General features: G+C 34.0%; 1 protein-coding gene across 1 annotated transcript; it reads right to left on the reverse strand.

Moving 5' to 3' along the window:
• Nucleotides 1–3791: 3791 nt before the first annotated feature.
• On the reverse strand, nt 3792–14759 carry LOC134707639 (putative uncharacterized protein DDB_G0282133). The gene is made up of 4 exons (XM_063567588.1): nt 14671–14759; nt 13938–14081; nt 8494–8709; nt 3792–6650 (listed from the first exon to the last, which is right to left on the reverse strand). The coding sequence occupies exons 2-4, from the start codon at nt 14047–14049 to the stop codon at nt 4555–4557; spliced, it is 2424 nt and encodes an 807-aa protein (XP_063423658.1). The 5' UTR covers nt 14050–14081; nt 14671–14759; the 3' UTR covers nt 3792–4554.
• Between the last annotated feature and the right edge of the window lie 1128 nt (nt 14760–15887).

Raw genomic sequence — 15887 nt, forward strand, 5'->3', positions numbered from 1 at the left:
ACAAGGGACAGTCCTGTCATGTTCCTAAATCACATCAACGGCATACCGGATTGTACCTCTTCAGACGTTAAGATTTTTTGGCGAACGACATAGCGGCTGGCCATGGTATACATGTAAATAAGAAATTCAGATAATGCAACAAATGATCTCATGAGAGACCTCACTGGCCTGCCTTGTAAGAATGGGAAGTCCTAACACAAGTGACAGATGTGCATTCATCTAAATAAACTGTTATCACAGAGACATGTCTCACTTTTAGGTAATTTCGATAATGCAAATGTTGAAATCAAAATAGCATCACTTTAATATGCAAGGTTTGGAAATATCCAAAGTCAATAAACCATGACTGAAGGTACATGGCTAAACATTCTCCTTGGAAATGAGATGTGCCAATGCTAATGTAACTGCATACCAAATATCTTTGATTTACCACTAGTCACCATACACTAGAACTAATCACAAACTAGTACATTGTTGACGCCGCCGCCGGAAACAGCATATACCTATGCCTCGCTTTTCGACTCCGTCAAGCGAGACAAAAAGTGCACTGTCATTGGGATTTATAACAAGCGTCATACCCTGCAAAGAATATACACCTTGCACGGACAGTATCTAGAAGTTTTTGTAAGTGGAAAATACCTTGGTGTTAGTACCATTAGTCTGGACCTACAGTGGAATAAACACATTTACAACACCACCAGAAAAAAACAACCAGTACAAACAATCAGAGCAACAAAGTTTACAGCAACTCCTTTTCTCGTGTTCTATAACAGACTGATGGTGAGTTTCCTCACATGTCTTTACATGTCGTAGGATTGGCGCCATGACTTGCATGTCTTCTCTTTCTTATGGTCATACACCACATTTTTTTTTTAGCTTTTTCAGGCATTGCGTGTTAAAAAAAAAAGGATTAAAATGTAGAAATAACCGACCGGTGACAAATATAGACTCATACTTTAAACTCTTTGATCTGATATATTCAATGAATTCAAATAGCCTATAATTGGCATATAATTGAATATTAACAAATGAAAGCAACATAAGGGCTAAAACAAATAACGAACAGTCCTTTTTGTAACTAACAGTAGTTAGCTGGCTGACATTGCTTCTTGGTAGCTGCGAAAACGTAGCTCTATTGTCCTTTGAAATTTTTTTTGCCATAGGTCAGCAAATATCAAAAATCATCAAAAGGACCTTAAGAGCTACGTTTTTGCAGCTAGCTTCTTGGTAGATTAGGAATCTGTAGCCGGTGTTGGCAAATTCAAAGGTACGCTTTAGCAGAAAGTTGTGTTACAAGAAAACCTCAGGTGTACCTTCTTGTAGATCTAGAAGAATCAACAGACCCGCTTGGAAGTGTTCTGAGCTTAGAAGGATCAAATGAAGAACAGTACTGTTTAGAAACATCATTCAGGTACCTGTAGTCATTTGTTTTAAGTATCTTTTACAGACTTTGCAAACATCATGTGCTATTATATATGTAGACTCGGAAGGATATATGTCAATCGGAGATATACAGAAGAAGAAAAATAACTCGGCAACTCAATGATTATCTAGAATAACGTGATATTCCAAATGTTGTACTCGATATTTGGTTTCCAAATTTTTCAGGTATTGAAATGTAGCAACACGATTTCTTTTGAAAAGTGATAATTAGTCTTCCATGATCAAGATTTTAACATGCAAGACGAGAAAAAAAGGAAGGATCTTTTCGTAGAGGCAGTTCGAATTGAATATCCATGCAGGCTTCTGCTGTTAAGTCAACTTAAACCTTTAAATCTGGTCTTATTTCTTTGATTGCATTTAAATGTAAAGAGGATATCTCCGCTTAATAAAATGGAACTAAGGCAAAAGTTCGAGTACCTGTTGTAGTCATAAGTAGGTGGAGGGTCTGGATAAGGTTTACATAATAGATAACAATGAGTAAAACATGCCGAATAAAGAGGAAAACAATAAAGAATAAGTAATTTGGTGCCGAATTATAAAGAACGTATATAATTTGATCTATACATTCTATCCGAAATCTAAGACTCTCTTTTGTAGATAATGGCTCTAGGAACAACATATAATAAAATCAACCCTCTCGGGGTATCCATGAAGAAGCTAATTTCAATTACAAGTGGAATTTTCTTGTTAAATTTTGTAGACACAGTTAATATCATAATTGGTTACATAACTGTTGTATAATACTAACATTGCTTTAATTTCAAAGAGTAATCTGTAAGCTATCCATAAATACCACTTTTTATAAAATTTCAAGCATTATAAAGAAAGTTACAGCATTTTAAAACTGGGGAATTGGAGGTTTCAAATCTTTGTATAGTGCTACCTTAATTCAAATAATCCTCTAAAACCGATATCAACAAGATGCCTTACTTTTCTTATTGTCAACAAACAATCAATATTCATGAGGCAGATTTTTATCTCTGATGAGTATTTTTCAAACCGGAGCTAAAGAACAAGAATGAAAAACTTGCACTATCCTTGAACTTGTCATTCCGCCATAAAAGTGATGTTCTCTCGCTAAATAAAGTTTGGTCACTATATAAAAAAAATCCATCTAATCAAACTTATCTCGATACAGTTAAGTCTGCTACATATCTTGATTTCCATCTAAAATTGAAAAATTAATGAAGAACAAATCTTTATTACAACAGCTAGATCCTCTAACGGCAAACATTCTATATTTGAGGATAATGTTGAACACATCTTTTCCATCGAATTTCAAATATAAAAGGAAAGCAAAAATACAGATAAGTCTGTCTCATATCTGACTAGACTTATAATAAGCACTAGTAATTTTGGGGCCCTTTATAGCTTGTTGTTCGGTGTGAGCCAAGGCTCCGTGTTGAAGGCCGTACGTTAACCTATAATGGTTTACTTTTTAAATTGTTATTCGGATGGAGAGTTGTCTCATTGGCACTCACACCACATCTTCCTATATCTATTTATAAGGAGATCGTTTGAGAACAAAACTTTATTACAGTATAGGGGATTTAGACTTTTCGATTGTGACCATCCATTTTTTTGTAGCTACATTTCAGCATCGCCTGTATATCGAGCAGACCACTCAAAGTTGATACGCCATTCCAAAATTTAAGTTTCTTATCATATTTCTCACAAAAAAGGGTTAAATTAAGTCTTTCAGGGGAAATTATGGAACCAAGTTTCCAAATGCCATACAGTTAACGTAATTCTCTTCGAAAGTTAAGACACCATCCCGATTTGGTTCGCCTAGGGGATTTCTGGATCACTGATAACCACGGATATGTCCATTTGTCGATTCCAAAAATCCGTACTCTTTTCCTCGATTGTGACAGCATCGAATGCGAGTACTTTCCAAGAGCTGCATGACGTGTGTCGCTAGTGAAGCACCAAAGTGTTTGGTGTTGCTCAATTTTTGTTTTTGATGTACATTATATAATTTGTAACTTTTCAGGAACTTGTTTGTCTTTTTGTCGTCTTTAGGGGTTTTTATTCTTATTTTGTAATGCCGTTGTCAGTTCGCTTCCATTTATGAGTTATGAATGTCCTCTTGGTTTCTCCCGCTTATATTTTCTCAAATTTATTTAAAAAAAATACATACTCTTCAAACACCGCAAAAATGTTTTACGATATTTGTGTAGCTCTTACATAACGGTTAGGATTCACATACACTTATTGGTCCTTTGGAGAAGAAAAAACTTAATGTATCGCAGTAAAATCTTGAATGTTGTCTTTTGTAAAAAAAAAAAAAAAAACCCCAACACTATAATATAAAGTAGTTATCTAAAATAAATAATTCTTATGATTTATATTTATTTATTGAGAACTAGTCTATTAATTCAGACTTTATTCTAGCTTATAAAAGTTGCCAGAACGGTATGTTGCGCATTTCGTCTTGAGTCAATACTTTTCCGACTAAGTGTTGCAGTTTGTTCCTATATCATATTGTTCCACCACTTACCAAGACTAGAGGCGGTTGAAAGCTTATACAAACATGTTTAACCCCGCCATGTTCTGTACCTGTCCCAAGGCAGTCCTGTAATCTAGTAACAGTCGTATGTTGCTGTCTACCATAGAAGGAACCAGGGTATCAGAGTTCTCGTTTTGTTTTGTGTTGGTTTGATTTGGTTATAGTATGGCCTGAGACTTTACTGCAATAAGGGTTTGCCCATCTTTGATGTCGTAGAAGGATATGCAATTGCTTTCATAATAATCGTTTGGTATAAAAAGATGGTGGTCTAATTGGCTAGCATACTACATCTCTTTATTTCTTTATTACATTACAACCGTTTTACAATTCAAGAAACGAGTGTTATGCACATGATAGCCATAATTATACTTTCAAGTTCATCTGGCCTGCACGTATTGTACCTGGGTGTAATCTTAAAACAGAAATAACACGAATGTAAACCTTGATGTTCTAAGCATACCCCACTTGCAACTCAAACGTATCGGAGCACAGGAAGTAGGTTTCCGGAAAATTCCGTTAAAGAGCTCACTCGTACATTTTATCATTCATCATTGGCGCATTTATACGACTGTATACAGAAAGCTGTGATACTATATTTATGTTTAGTTGTAAACAACACGTGAATTTTCAAGCCCAATTCGCAGTTTTTTCGACACAAATATATCGGCGCAGAGTTCTCGGTAAATATGGTATTGTTTCATATGATCATAAACAGATTTCATGGTAACACCAGCGTTTACTAGTTTATCACTTGTGACAAGTTCCTCCATTTCAACTGACCTTTTATCTTTGTAATAAAAAGTAGGATAACCTCTTAATACCATGAAAACGACAACTGGTTCATAAACAGCTGTGTTTGAAATAGATTTTTCTGAATCCGATGTTTCTTCGTCAAGAGATGTACAATGACGGTTCAAGCTTATTTCTTCTAACTCGTAAGTCTGTTTAGTTTCAGTTAATATAATTTGATTATCATCCAACTCTGATGATTCGTAATCATTATCCACATGGCTTTCTTGATGGTTAGTTCCATCCAGTTTGAATGTATTCTCGTCAACTATTTGTTGAATACTAGACGATTCCTGAAGCCTATCATTTTGCATCTTTCTGTCCATTTCAACAGAAACGTCAATAGTTTTCTCGTCCCTAACCATTGTTTCCAATGAATCTTTCTCCGGACACATTTCATTGCCACTACATCTTGCATCATCATTAAAATCCTTCCGTGAACAATCTGAAGGGGTCAAATTGTAACATGCACTTTTAGTTGCTGAATTGTCATTATTCGTTGTAAAGCTTTCAGTATCAGCTAATTTGTTATTGTTATCATTGATATCTGGTCGTATATTTTTTTGAACTGACTGTTCATTTGAGGGGCATTCGTTTGCATCATTCAATTCATAGTCAGTGTGGTGTGTATCATTCAATCCATAGTCAGTGTGGTGTGTATCATTCAATCCATAGTCAGTGTGGTGTGTATCATTCCATCCATAGTCAGTGTGGTGTGTATCATGCAATCCATAGTCAGTGTGGTGTGCATCATTTAATCCATAGTCAGTGTGGTGTGTATCATTCAATCCATAGTCAGTGTGGTGTGTATCATTCAATCCATAGTCAGTGTGGTGTGTGTCATCAACTGATAAGTCTGACAAATATTCTTTATTCTCATTGAGCTCTTCTGCGAGTAAATTAATCTCACTGACCTGATCCTCATCTTTACGATCATCTGTAACATTTTCTTGTTGTGTTAAACATAGATTGAAACCATCCAAGTTTGGAGATGTATCAACCGAAACTTCTTCTAACTGATTTGAATCGGTCGAAATGTCTTTTGATGTGTGTTTATTCGAATCATCCCTTAGGGGCATGTTTTGGTAAGTAACGCTTTTATTGACGCTACAACCTCTCCGGTCATCATCAGATCTGCATTTTTCAGTATGATTGATATTCATGGAAAGCCTATCAAAATTGGATTTAGAAACTGCCGCATTATTTCGAGGGGCGACCATTTTTACATATGTTATTTCATTGTCAGAGTCTGATTCGTTACTTTGCATGTTTTGTGTATTGTTAGTTAACACTGAATCAGAGGGGTCATCTTGTTTGACATATATTGTTTCCTTGAATGAAGTTGACACTTTGTGCCGTTGAGATTCATGATCACGACGAATCTCTTGTGAACATTCATTTTGAGCTATTTGTAAATTAATTTGCCTTTTACTCTCCTCGGATGACAACCCTTTTTCCTGTAATATAGGAACAATACCAGGCGAACCATCCATACCGAATTGATATTTACAGTAACATAATTCAACATTAGGGTCATCTAAACCAATATATCCATTTTCATAAAACATGTCTAAGCTCCAAGCTCGAGCCTTGTTGATAACATTCATATCTTTCTGTAATATTTTTATGTTGTAAGCAGTGATCTGGTTTGGGATGCTATACGATTGCCCAAGTACATTAAATAAACAATCATAGTTAGAGTCTATGCTACATAGTATCTTTGGAGGTAAGGATTTATTATCCCTCTCTGTCAGTTCCAATATTGCAACGTCCAGTTCTTCATTTGCGTATTGCATTTGTCCACGAAAATGAAAAATACGACTATCTTCCTTGAACTTATATGTATAACCAAAGCATATATAAACATCTGGGCTTTCTAGATTTGATTCTTTGAAAATTCCACCAAAACCTAGAAAATAACGAAATTATGTGTACCTTCTAATTATATATTCTTTTTATAAACGATGAATTCAATCTTACTAAATGATAGTTCACATTATTTTTGTAGTGGAAATTCCCCGCGAACAGCTCTGAAATTCGCACTGCATTGTTTATGGGAAAATTTATATCTACCGCTTCAAACCATGTTTTCAACCTTTGTGAAATTTGCGACCGTCCGTTCACTGACGTTTTCGTACATGCATGCTTTGGCTGTACGTGTACATCAAATATGCACAGCACTTGGATGGACTTAATTATAGAAAACTTTTGTCTCGACCTATATGTTGAACTAAGTGAATGTGATGATGATTCCTTATATACAATCTGTCTAGGAAAAAATCCTTCAACCATGCTTAGTGATCCCGACTTAGAGTCATTCAAGCAACTTTGCTACATCCATGTAACAAAATCTGCATCCGAATACAATCGTCATTTGAACAATATAGTATAATGCTAGCACATGTTATATCGACAGCACGCGATATAAACTATTTTACTTTTGAACTGAGCATTTTCATGTATATGTAAATATTGCGTATTGCTTACAACTTTATCATTTATATGTTCTGTTTTAATGTATTGTTCATGATTATATAATTCATGTAATCTCGGTAAAGAGGAAATAAAGATATGAATGAATCTGTTTATTTGAACTAAATTTTTTAGTTCTTGTTACTCTTGATTACGAAAGTCGGAAGTTTGGTATTTGGTCGACAGGCACTTGTTTCAGAATTTTGTTTCCCTATATACCTAAGTGCCTGTGATTTGTTCACGTGATTTAGATTGGTATGAACGAGGAGACGTTTCAATCTAAAACATGATAAGTCTTTATTTGTTTCTTGATCATGACATATATCAATGTTTATATGACTTGTGTACTTTATAACAATGACCAAGCAAGCAAGAAAATTGGCAAATGAATCGTGACGTCATACAACCCTGTGTACCAAAACGCTTTTTAAAAATATTTACCTGTTTTACCCACTTTTCATTCCTTTTGATATTGTGCATATTTAAATGTTCGCTACTCTGTTTCAAAATTACAAGCCTTTTAAAAGACTTTTATAAATTGATAGTACGTACTTAAACTAAATAAAGGTACTTTAAAAGCAGAAATAAAGTAAATGTCTTATACATGTATCTCGAAAAGAAGCACACGAAACCTTTATTTAGATCTGGTTTTTTTTTATATACTTTCTATTTATCATGTCGGAAAGAGTCTTTGAAAAAGCTTGTTATCTTGAAACAGAGTAATATCAGATCCTTTATTTTAAACCTAAATGTTTGGTTACAATTAAAGACCAACATGATATAGTCGTGAAACCATCTGTTAACAGTGTCAATCCGTCACGATATAAAACGTGTTCGCCTGTATGCCAAAACACACACACTTGTATAGTATCGAACTGTAACTTAAATTGTTAAACCGTTCAATGTGCAATCATGGGCTGTACGGTTTGTGATTAAAGCAGTGCTATGTTTTCATCTTGGCTTTATAATTATGAAAAACGTTATATATATGGCATGTGGTCTTTGGTACAGAGTTGTCTTATTTGCAATCATAATTATAACTATTGTTTTAATTACTTCCACACTTGATCTTAGCTTAAACAGTATTTATAATGGATAAATTACAAGAACAAAGTATATTAGTGTTACATGAACTTCAAATATGGGATTCGGAAAAAAGTTTGTAAAAACTTATATAAATCCGTTTCCTAATTTGATCTTGTTACCAATAACTGTTATATAAAACTACTCTTTGGGGTCATATCAGTATGAATTTATATAAGGATGATAAATGATCTTACTGCATATGTCTTTCACAAAATGTAGCGATGTCATTACATATTTCTCTCCAACTCGGAATCCGGTACCGTAGGTTAGGTATCCCATTATCAGACCAACAGATTTAGATGTCTTTTCAGCAAGTTGTATTGAGATTCTGTCCTTGTCAGAATCTGTTGTTGTATGCAATTCAATTTTTGAAACTGTTACGTCATCATCTTGATCTTTTAATAATGCAGCTACAATTATAGTTTGATATATATGAACGGTTTGTATATTATGTTTTTGGTTACCATGCAGAAAATTGCTTTTACCTTTCGTTTAGTTTCAATGCATAGTACTGGAGTTATCGTTTATTTGGTTTATGTAACATAGAAATAAAGTAGTTACATTATAACTATTAGACTTTTTCTAGAAAACAAAAAGAAACATGGTAATAATCAATGTATGATTGTTTTCCTCTTTAACCAAAGAAACACATAAGTCTTCGCAAATGTCCTTTCATCTTTAATCAGTACTTTTTGTTTAGCAAGGGCAGACTTTTGTTATGCACTTTCAACACAGGCACTTGTCTCAGAAAACAAAAAATCCTATACTAGTACAATTTAAACAACACAGGCACTTGTCTCAGAAAATTGTCTATGACTTTCAAATGTTCAAGACTGGAGTCTGCTATTAAAAGGGATATAAAAACGAACTCTCGTAGCTCTGATATGTAATTCGTGAAAAAATGGTACTGAGAAACATTGGACAGAAGCAATTTTTACAATGTATCAATATTCAAAAGTTGTTCAAAATTGGTGGTTTTTTTCGTGGGGAGTTTTACCTCCATTTTACCATTTAAAACCTTGATATTTGTGCACATTTTGTTTTATTTTTCACAAAATCTTATTCCGAAATTGATTGATCAATTTTCACAACAAAAATAACATGCACATCCACTCCGAATGCCTTGTGGTTGCGTCTGTGAAAAATAATTAAAAATGATCACTTCACTGAATTAACCACTTGGAACCCTTCTTGGCCATGTCAGCTAGTAAACACCAATCCTCTATCAAGGAAAGCATGCTAAGAAACGCAAGATCTCGAATATCGTTTCAAATTGAAGATATAATTATACTCCGTATGCTGTTATTCAAGAAATGAGGCTGACGGAACCGAATATGTGGTATACTTCATTTCAAGTTCGACGGGATACTAGTAGATGCATTCATCAGGTCAGGGAAGGTTTTAAAACAGGACACATAAAACTTGGACAGCTATTTTTGATAGCCTCTTAGGTGCTATTTTACCGGCTCTCGAAAATAGCCTCTTTGGCGCTATACTTTGAACGTTATAAAGATACATAACTCAAGAACCATAAAAAAGACGCACTGCAAAAACTCCACTAAAGTCTTTGATCCATGCAGAATTGTGTTTTATGGTAATACGCATATTGTGTATAAGTTTTATAGTATGATTTGGTTGAGGTAACCTAAAATAAACGAACAGAAACTAATGTTGGGACAAACAAGCACGTATGTACGGACGGACGGACCTACAGACCGTGACGCACAAGGGAAAAATGCTATCCCTCCTCCGCTGCGGCGGGCATAAAAATGAAGGGAACTTGCGTAAAAAATTTAGTTTTTTTTTTAATTGAAGTAGCAATCTTTCCTAAAAGCCATAACTTAAACAGTTTTCGTATTTTTACGGTTAAATACAATCTGCTAGGTCAGAAGCATATTTAAATTCTCCCTCATAAATTCGTCCGAATTTAAAACATTTCTAATCTATATGCATGGCGAAATAAGAGGCAAGTCAAAATGTAGGTTTGGTTTGCTCGCAGTAACTTCGATAATATACTATGCAGAACGTGTTGTTACTTTGAAGTTACTGTGAGAACCTCGATACAAATTATCCAAGTATCGGACTTATATACCCCACCCGTATTCCCGCCTATGAAATGCTCGTGCAGTATTCACTAAAGATTTGTATATATAGATACTATCCAACCGGTTCTTAAACTTGTTTTACAACTTGGTTTACAAACCACAGTTACTAAAGATAGAAATAAATAACGGAAAACCCCAAATATAACGGAAGAGAAATAAATATATATATTGCGTCAGCTAGAGCTTTTGACTAAATTCGTTAAAAATTATTATATAACGTAGAATATAATTTTTTTTCTTCTTTGAAATGCAAGTCTCTATATAATATGTATCAGTGACTGCTAAAATTAATAAAAAGGAATTGATAGTAAATAGCAAATACACATTATTTCTAGTAAACTTCAGTGGCGGATCCAGGGGAGGGTTCGTGCGATTGTAACCTCCCTATAGTTGAGATAATCAATGCATTTGAATGAGGACATAAAGTTGGACACCCCTTTCTCCTGAGTTGGGAACCCCCATTTCAAAAATGGCTGGACCCACGGATTCCATCCCTGAACGTATGTTCATATGATACAGAAAACGCGAAACTATTAAATAGAATGCTATTCAGTGAGATAATGTTCACCCATTTTGCATAATTTGACTATTTTCTTGAAAATATATTAAAGTAAGCATGATAAGGGAAGAAATCATGTAAATGGCAAAATGATTGATGAACACAGGCACTTGTTTCTGTCAATAAAAGTACACCAGTCTTAGGAAGTTAATAGAACACAGCAATCCCATTGGTCACATTTTTCTGGTTTCTGGTAACTAGTATAAATAAACAGGTAACCAGATGAATTCGACCAATCATATTGCTGTGTTCTATTAACTTCCTAAGTAAACCGGAAGTTTAGTCCTTCCAAATTCAATGGTCTGGAAAAAAGTCTATAATTCTCATCTCAAGTGTGTTATACTGTTTGAGGGGTATTCTCAAGGTACGTGAGAGTTGTTTCATTGTATAGATAATTCAATTACCGAAAGACTGGTGTACTTTTATTAATGAAAGGGGCAAGGGAAAGTAATAAAATATTGGTTGAAGCGAACACATTGAAAATTCCCGTTAGCTACCTTGTGTTTTTTTTGTACTGGTATGGATAGTAAACCCCATATTGACAGAAACAAGTGCCTGTGTTGATGAAGCAAAAAAGTCAAAAATTTTAAGCATACTTTATGGGATGGGTTTTGCTCATTATTCGATATTGAAAGGCATATCTACAAGTATAGTTGTTAATTGCTACATAATTTTGTACAAATTCAATGCATATTATAGAGATATATAGCATTGGCAATCATACAAAATCCTTCTCATTTTATATAAATGGAAAATTTAAGTTTAACCCTTTATGTTTCGCTATTATCTTGAAAACTACATAATAAACAGAGAAAAACTCCCCCAGCAAAATTTGTAAGCAAGAAAAGATGATGATCTCCGAATAATTAAGTCAGCATACATTGTATTAACTGAAATTCTATTAATAGTCAAATAGGTCAACACATACATTTGTATTTGTTACTTAGTTAATTTGTATTAAACCTGATCACTATATTGCATGCATAAATAGTGTGTGAATGATGGTTGTCACTGCTAATAAATCATGATGATGCTGTATATTTTACAGGGTGTGTGGTTTGACAGCCCCCTCTCCAAGAAGTCTCTGCATTGGCCTTTGCATTATACATTTTGTACATCTATAGATCACAAGCTAGGCAACATATTAAAATAATCATGACAATTAATTTTTTTTAAATACTGTAATTAATGTTTCCAAAACTTTCAGCATTTTCATATAAATCAAGAGTGAAAGAAAGAGTAGCATTGTCATATAATGGAAGGAATATCTTCTTCTTCTTCTGATATACAGTTACAGCTTCATTATTATTGAAGATTACGAACAGTTGCATGCGCGGAGTATATGATTAAAAAATATGAACAAAAATTTATCTTTAACTTAGTAGAATACTTGGTGATATTTACATGAAAGAAAACAACAAGTTATTAAAAAATATGTACATTGTTATTTATAGAATTAAATTATGTTGTGGAGAACAGTTGGTGTCAACTGATCTCTGTAAATTTCAATGGTTTGACTTGCTACCACAACTTGTGGCAACATGTTCCATTGAATGATTGTTTGCGGAAAGAATGACCATTTGTAGCTGTCTTTAGAGGTGGATATTTGCCGAAATGTTTGAGTATGTAATTTTCTTGTTCTAGTATCTGATGGTATGAGGACTAGTGATGGGATTGCAATGAGTCCATGGATGACCTTGTAGAACATGATAAGTCTGGTTTTGAGGCGGCGTTCACTGAGTGAGGGCCATTGTAGTTCGTTTAACATGGATGTAACACTACTGGTGTTGTGGTAATTGTTACATACATATCAGGCCGCACGCCTCTGTACCATTTCTAGCTTATTTTTATAATCTGCTGTGTGTGGATCCCATAGACTACAGGCATATTCAAGTTTTGGTCTCACTATTGATTGGTAAGCACGGGATTTGATACTGGAGTTAGAAATTTTTAGGTTTCGCCTAAGAAAGCCAAGAGATTTATTTCCATTTGATACAATGTTGTTGTAGTGAATGTTCCATTTTAAGTTAGACTGTAGGGTTATGCCAAGATATTTTGCAGATGTTACTAGTTCTAAAGTATGGTTATGAAGGATGTAATCGTGTTTAAATAGTTGTTTTTTTTGTGTGATGGTTAAGATAGTGCATTTTCCAGGATGGAAGGCCATGAGCCAATCAGCCTCCCATTTCGCTGCTGCGTTAAGATCTTTTTGTAAATTTGTGCAGTCTTGTTGACATGTAATTTCTCGGTATATAATACTGTCATCAGCGAAGAGTCGTAGTTTGCTGTGTTCCAGGTATTCTGGAAATTCATTAATGTATATTAAAAAGAGTATAGGCCCAAGGACAGTTCCTTGGAGGGACACCTGATGTTACTGGTGCTGTATTTGATGTTATTCCATCTATTACCACTGTTTGCGTACGGTCTGATAAGAAAGCCTGAATCCATTTTAGAGTGTTACCTTGAATGCCATAGTATTTTAGTTTATAGAGTAGACGTTTGTGGGGAACCTTATCAAAGGCCTTGGCAAAATCCATAATAATAATGAGGTCTGTTTGTATATTTTTGCTGTTGTTGTTATGAAGTTCTTGTAAAAATTGAATAAGTTGTGATTCGCATGATCTGGATTTTCGGAAACCATGTTGGAGGTCATAAAGAATGTTATTTGCCTCTAGATAGTTCATGATGTTACTTGTCACTACATGTTCCATCAACTTACAACAAATATAAGTTAGTGAAATCGGTCTATAATTTTCAGCCTTGTATCATCCACCCTTTTTAAATGCTGGTGCAACAATTGCATATTTCCAGTCTTTTGGAAATACATGTATATATATATTCACTCTTAACGTGCTAAAAGAAACAATTTTTTAAATGTCCCCCTTTTCTCAAAACTTTGTTTGTGCCTTCCTACATGTAGATCATGTAGATGGACAGAAAAAGAGAGAATTTAAGATTTAATAAAGCAGTTCACCTTTTTGCTGTATATCCAACTCTGGTTCATCTGAAGGATGATATATTATTGTCTTAGGACGGGTATTTTTTCGTCCACAGCCACAAAGTAATTTACTTCCTTGTTTCCCCATCAATTGTATGTACTACATGTACTGCATGTATGCTGTAATTAAAAAGAGTTCATTATCAGAGACATACATTGTACACTATATATATATATATGTTTGTGGCACAACATCGTAGCCACTAGTTAACAAAACTATTTTTTCTGTGACGTATTAAATCTATATTCAGATCCATTTTGTTACAAATTGTGATCAATTTTATTTGGCAATCGTCAATGGCAGTCAGCAGGGTTAAAGAACATCAGTTGTTCGACCTGTTAGTCAAATGCGTTTTGTTTAAATATACTTTTTCACTTTTTTTGGTCTTTTGGAAAATGTTGTTTGTGCTGTTTTTAGACCCTTCTACAACCATGACAACGAAATTTGTTTGACATGCACACGTATAAAAATTGCGGTTTTTATCCAACGCAATCATAGGTTTGAACGTAGTTTTTAATTTAGACTCGTTTATATATATATATATATATATATATGTATTGTTTCATATGTACGTACATGTAGCAGTTTATTTTTGAATTTGCTATTTAAAAGTAATTTTGCTTAACATTGTACCAATGATTTGTAGTAAGACCTAATCAGTTGATTGTAATATTTCAAACTGTTTTTGTAGAATCCCTTATAACTTACCAGTTACTGAGTTATGATTCTGATTTAGAGGAAAATAGCTATCCGATGTGTTTACATTTTGAAAACGAAAATAGGCGTTTCCGGTAACGTAATTCTTTTTAAAGGGTCACACTAATGCCATGACGCAGGAATCCGAGTAGCGTAGTCTGACGAGTCGATAACAAGGGTAACGGGGATAATGATTACAAATGGAATCGAAGAAGAAGCCGTATTAGTCATTTTATTCTTGTGTGTATTTTATTAAGATTTCATTTCAAATCCTGAGATATGCAACATCTTCTGAAAGTGTTACTGCATCTTGAAAATTTGACTGAGATAAACTAATGACACTATTCCTATGTTATCAAAACTTATTACGCTCTTAAATCTTTTAATATAAGACTCATATAAGGTCATTCGTTTGACAAAATTTAGGAAAATTGTTGATTTTGTTTCTTTTGATTTGAGACCCAAGTAATACCAAGGATTTGTATAAAGTCTCACTATACAAATCCTTAATTAATTGGTAATACCAAAGCAAATATAAGGTAAATGTCCGATTCAATCTTTTCCAGCCATATTTTATAAATGAAATATTTCGAAAACGAGCCAGATGCGGATTTAGGGGGCGGGCATGGGCCCGGGCCCACCCCTTTATGGGCAAAAAATTGGTTGCTTATATGGGGAATCATTGAAGCATGACTAGAGCGGGCCCCCACTTATGTAAATTTCTGGATCCGCCAAGTAGAAGCTGCGAGCTCCTTGACCTATTAATGTTTTAGATTATTTTGATCTTTAACCAATACTCTTGCAGCTTATAGTATCAATTTTAAATTCTTGATTTATTTAATTTCACCTAGGATCAACTTAGTAAATCCTGAAGAACAAGAGAAAAGATATAAAAAAAAATGTGTTTCTATGTAATTCAATCCGATGAAGTCGTTTCATAAATTATCTTCGGCACGAACGCCCCTCATATATAAGAAGCATATATCGATATACACGATGTATTTATACAGACTTTTTGTTATCAACATCGCCATGATAAGTATTATAAGATCTTATAAGATAGTTACCAATTTTTTTTATGGAGGATGAAATATTTTGTCCTTCATTTTTTTGTTGTAATATCTGTCCAGCCTTTGAATCTTTATTTTTTCACTCTATTCAGTCCTGCATTATGTTTATTAGTTTATCCTGCCTTGTTTGTTACCAAGTTGCTTACCTTGGCTTCTTTT

The sequence above is a fragment of the Mytilus trossulus genome, chromosome 2, assembly GCF_036588685.1.
Source record: "Mytilus trossulus isolate FHL-02 chromosome 2, PNRI_Mtr1.1.1.hap1, whole genome shotgun sequence".
In the NCBI taxonomy this organism is placed as follows: Eukaryota; Metazoa; Mollusca; class Bivalvia; order Mytilida; family Mytilidae; genus Mytilus; species Mytilus trossulus.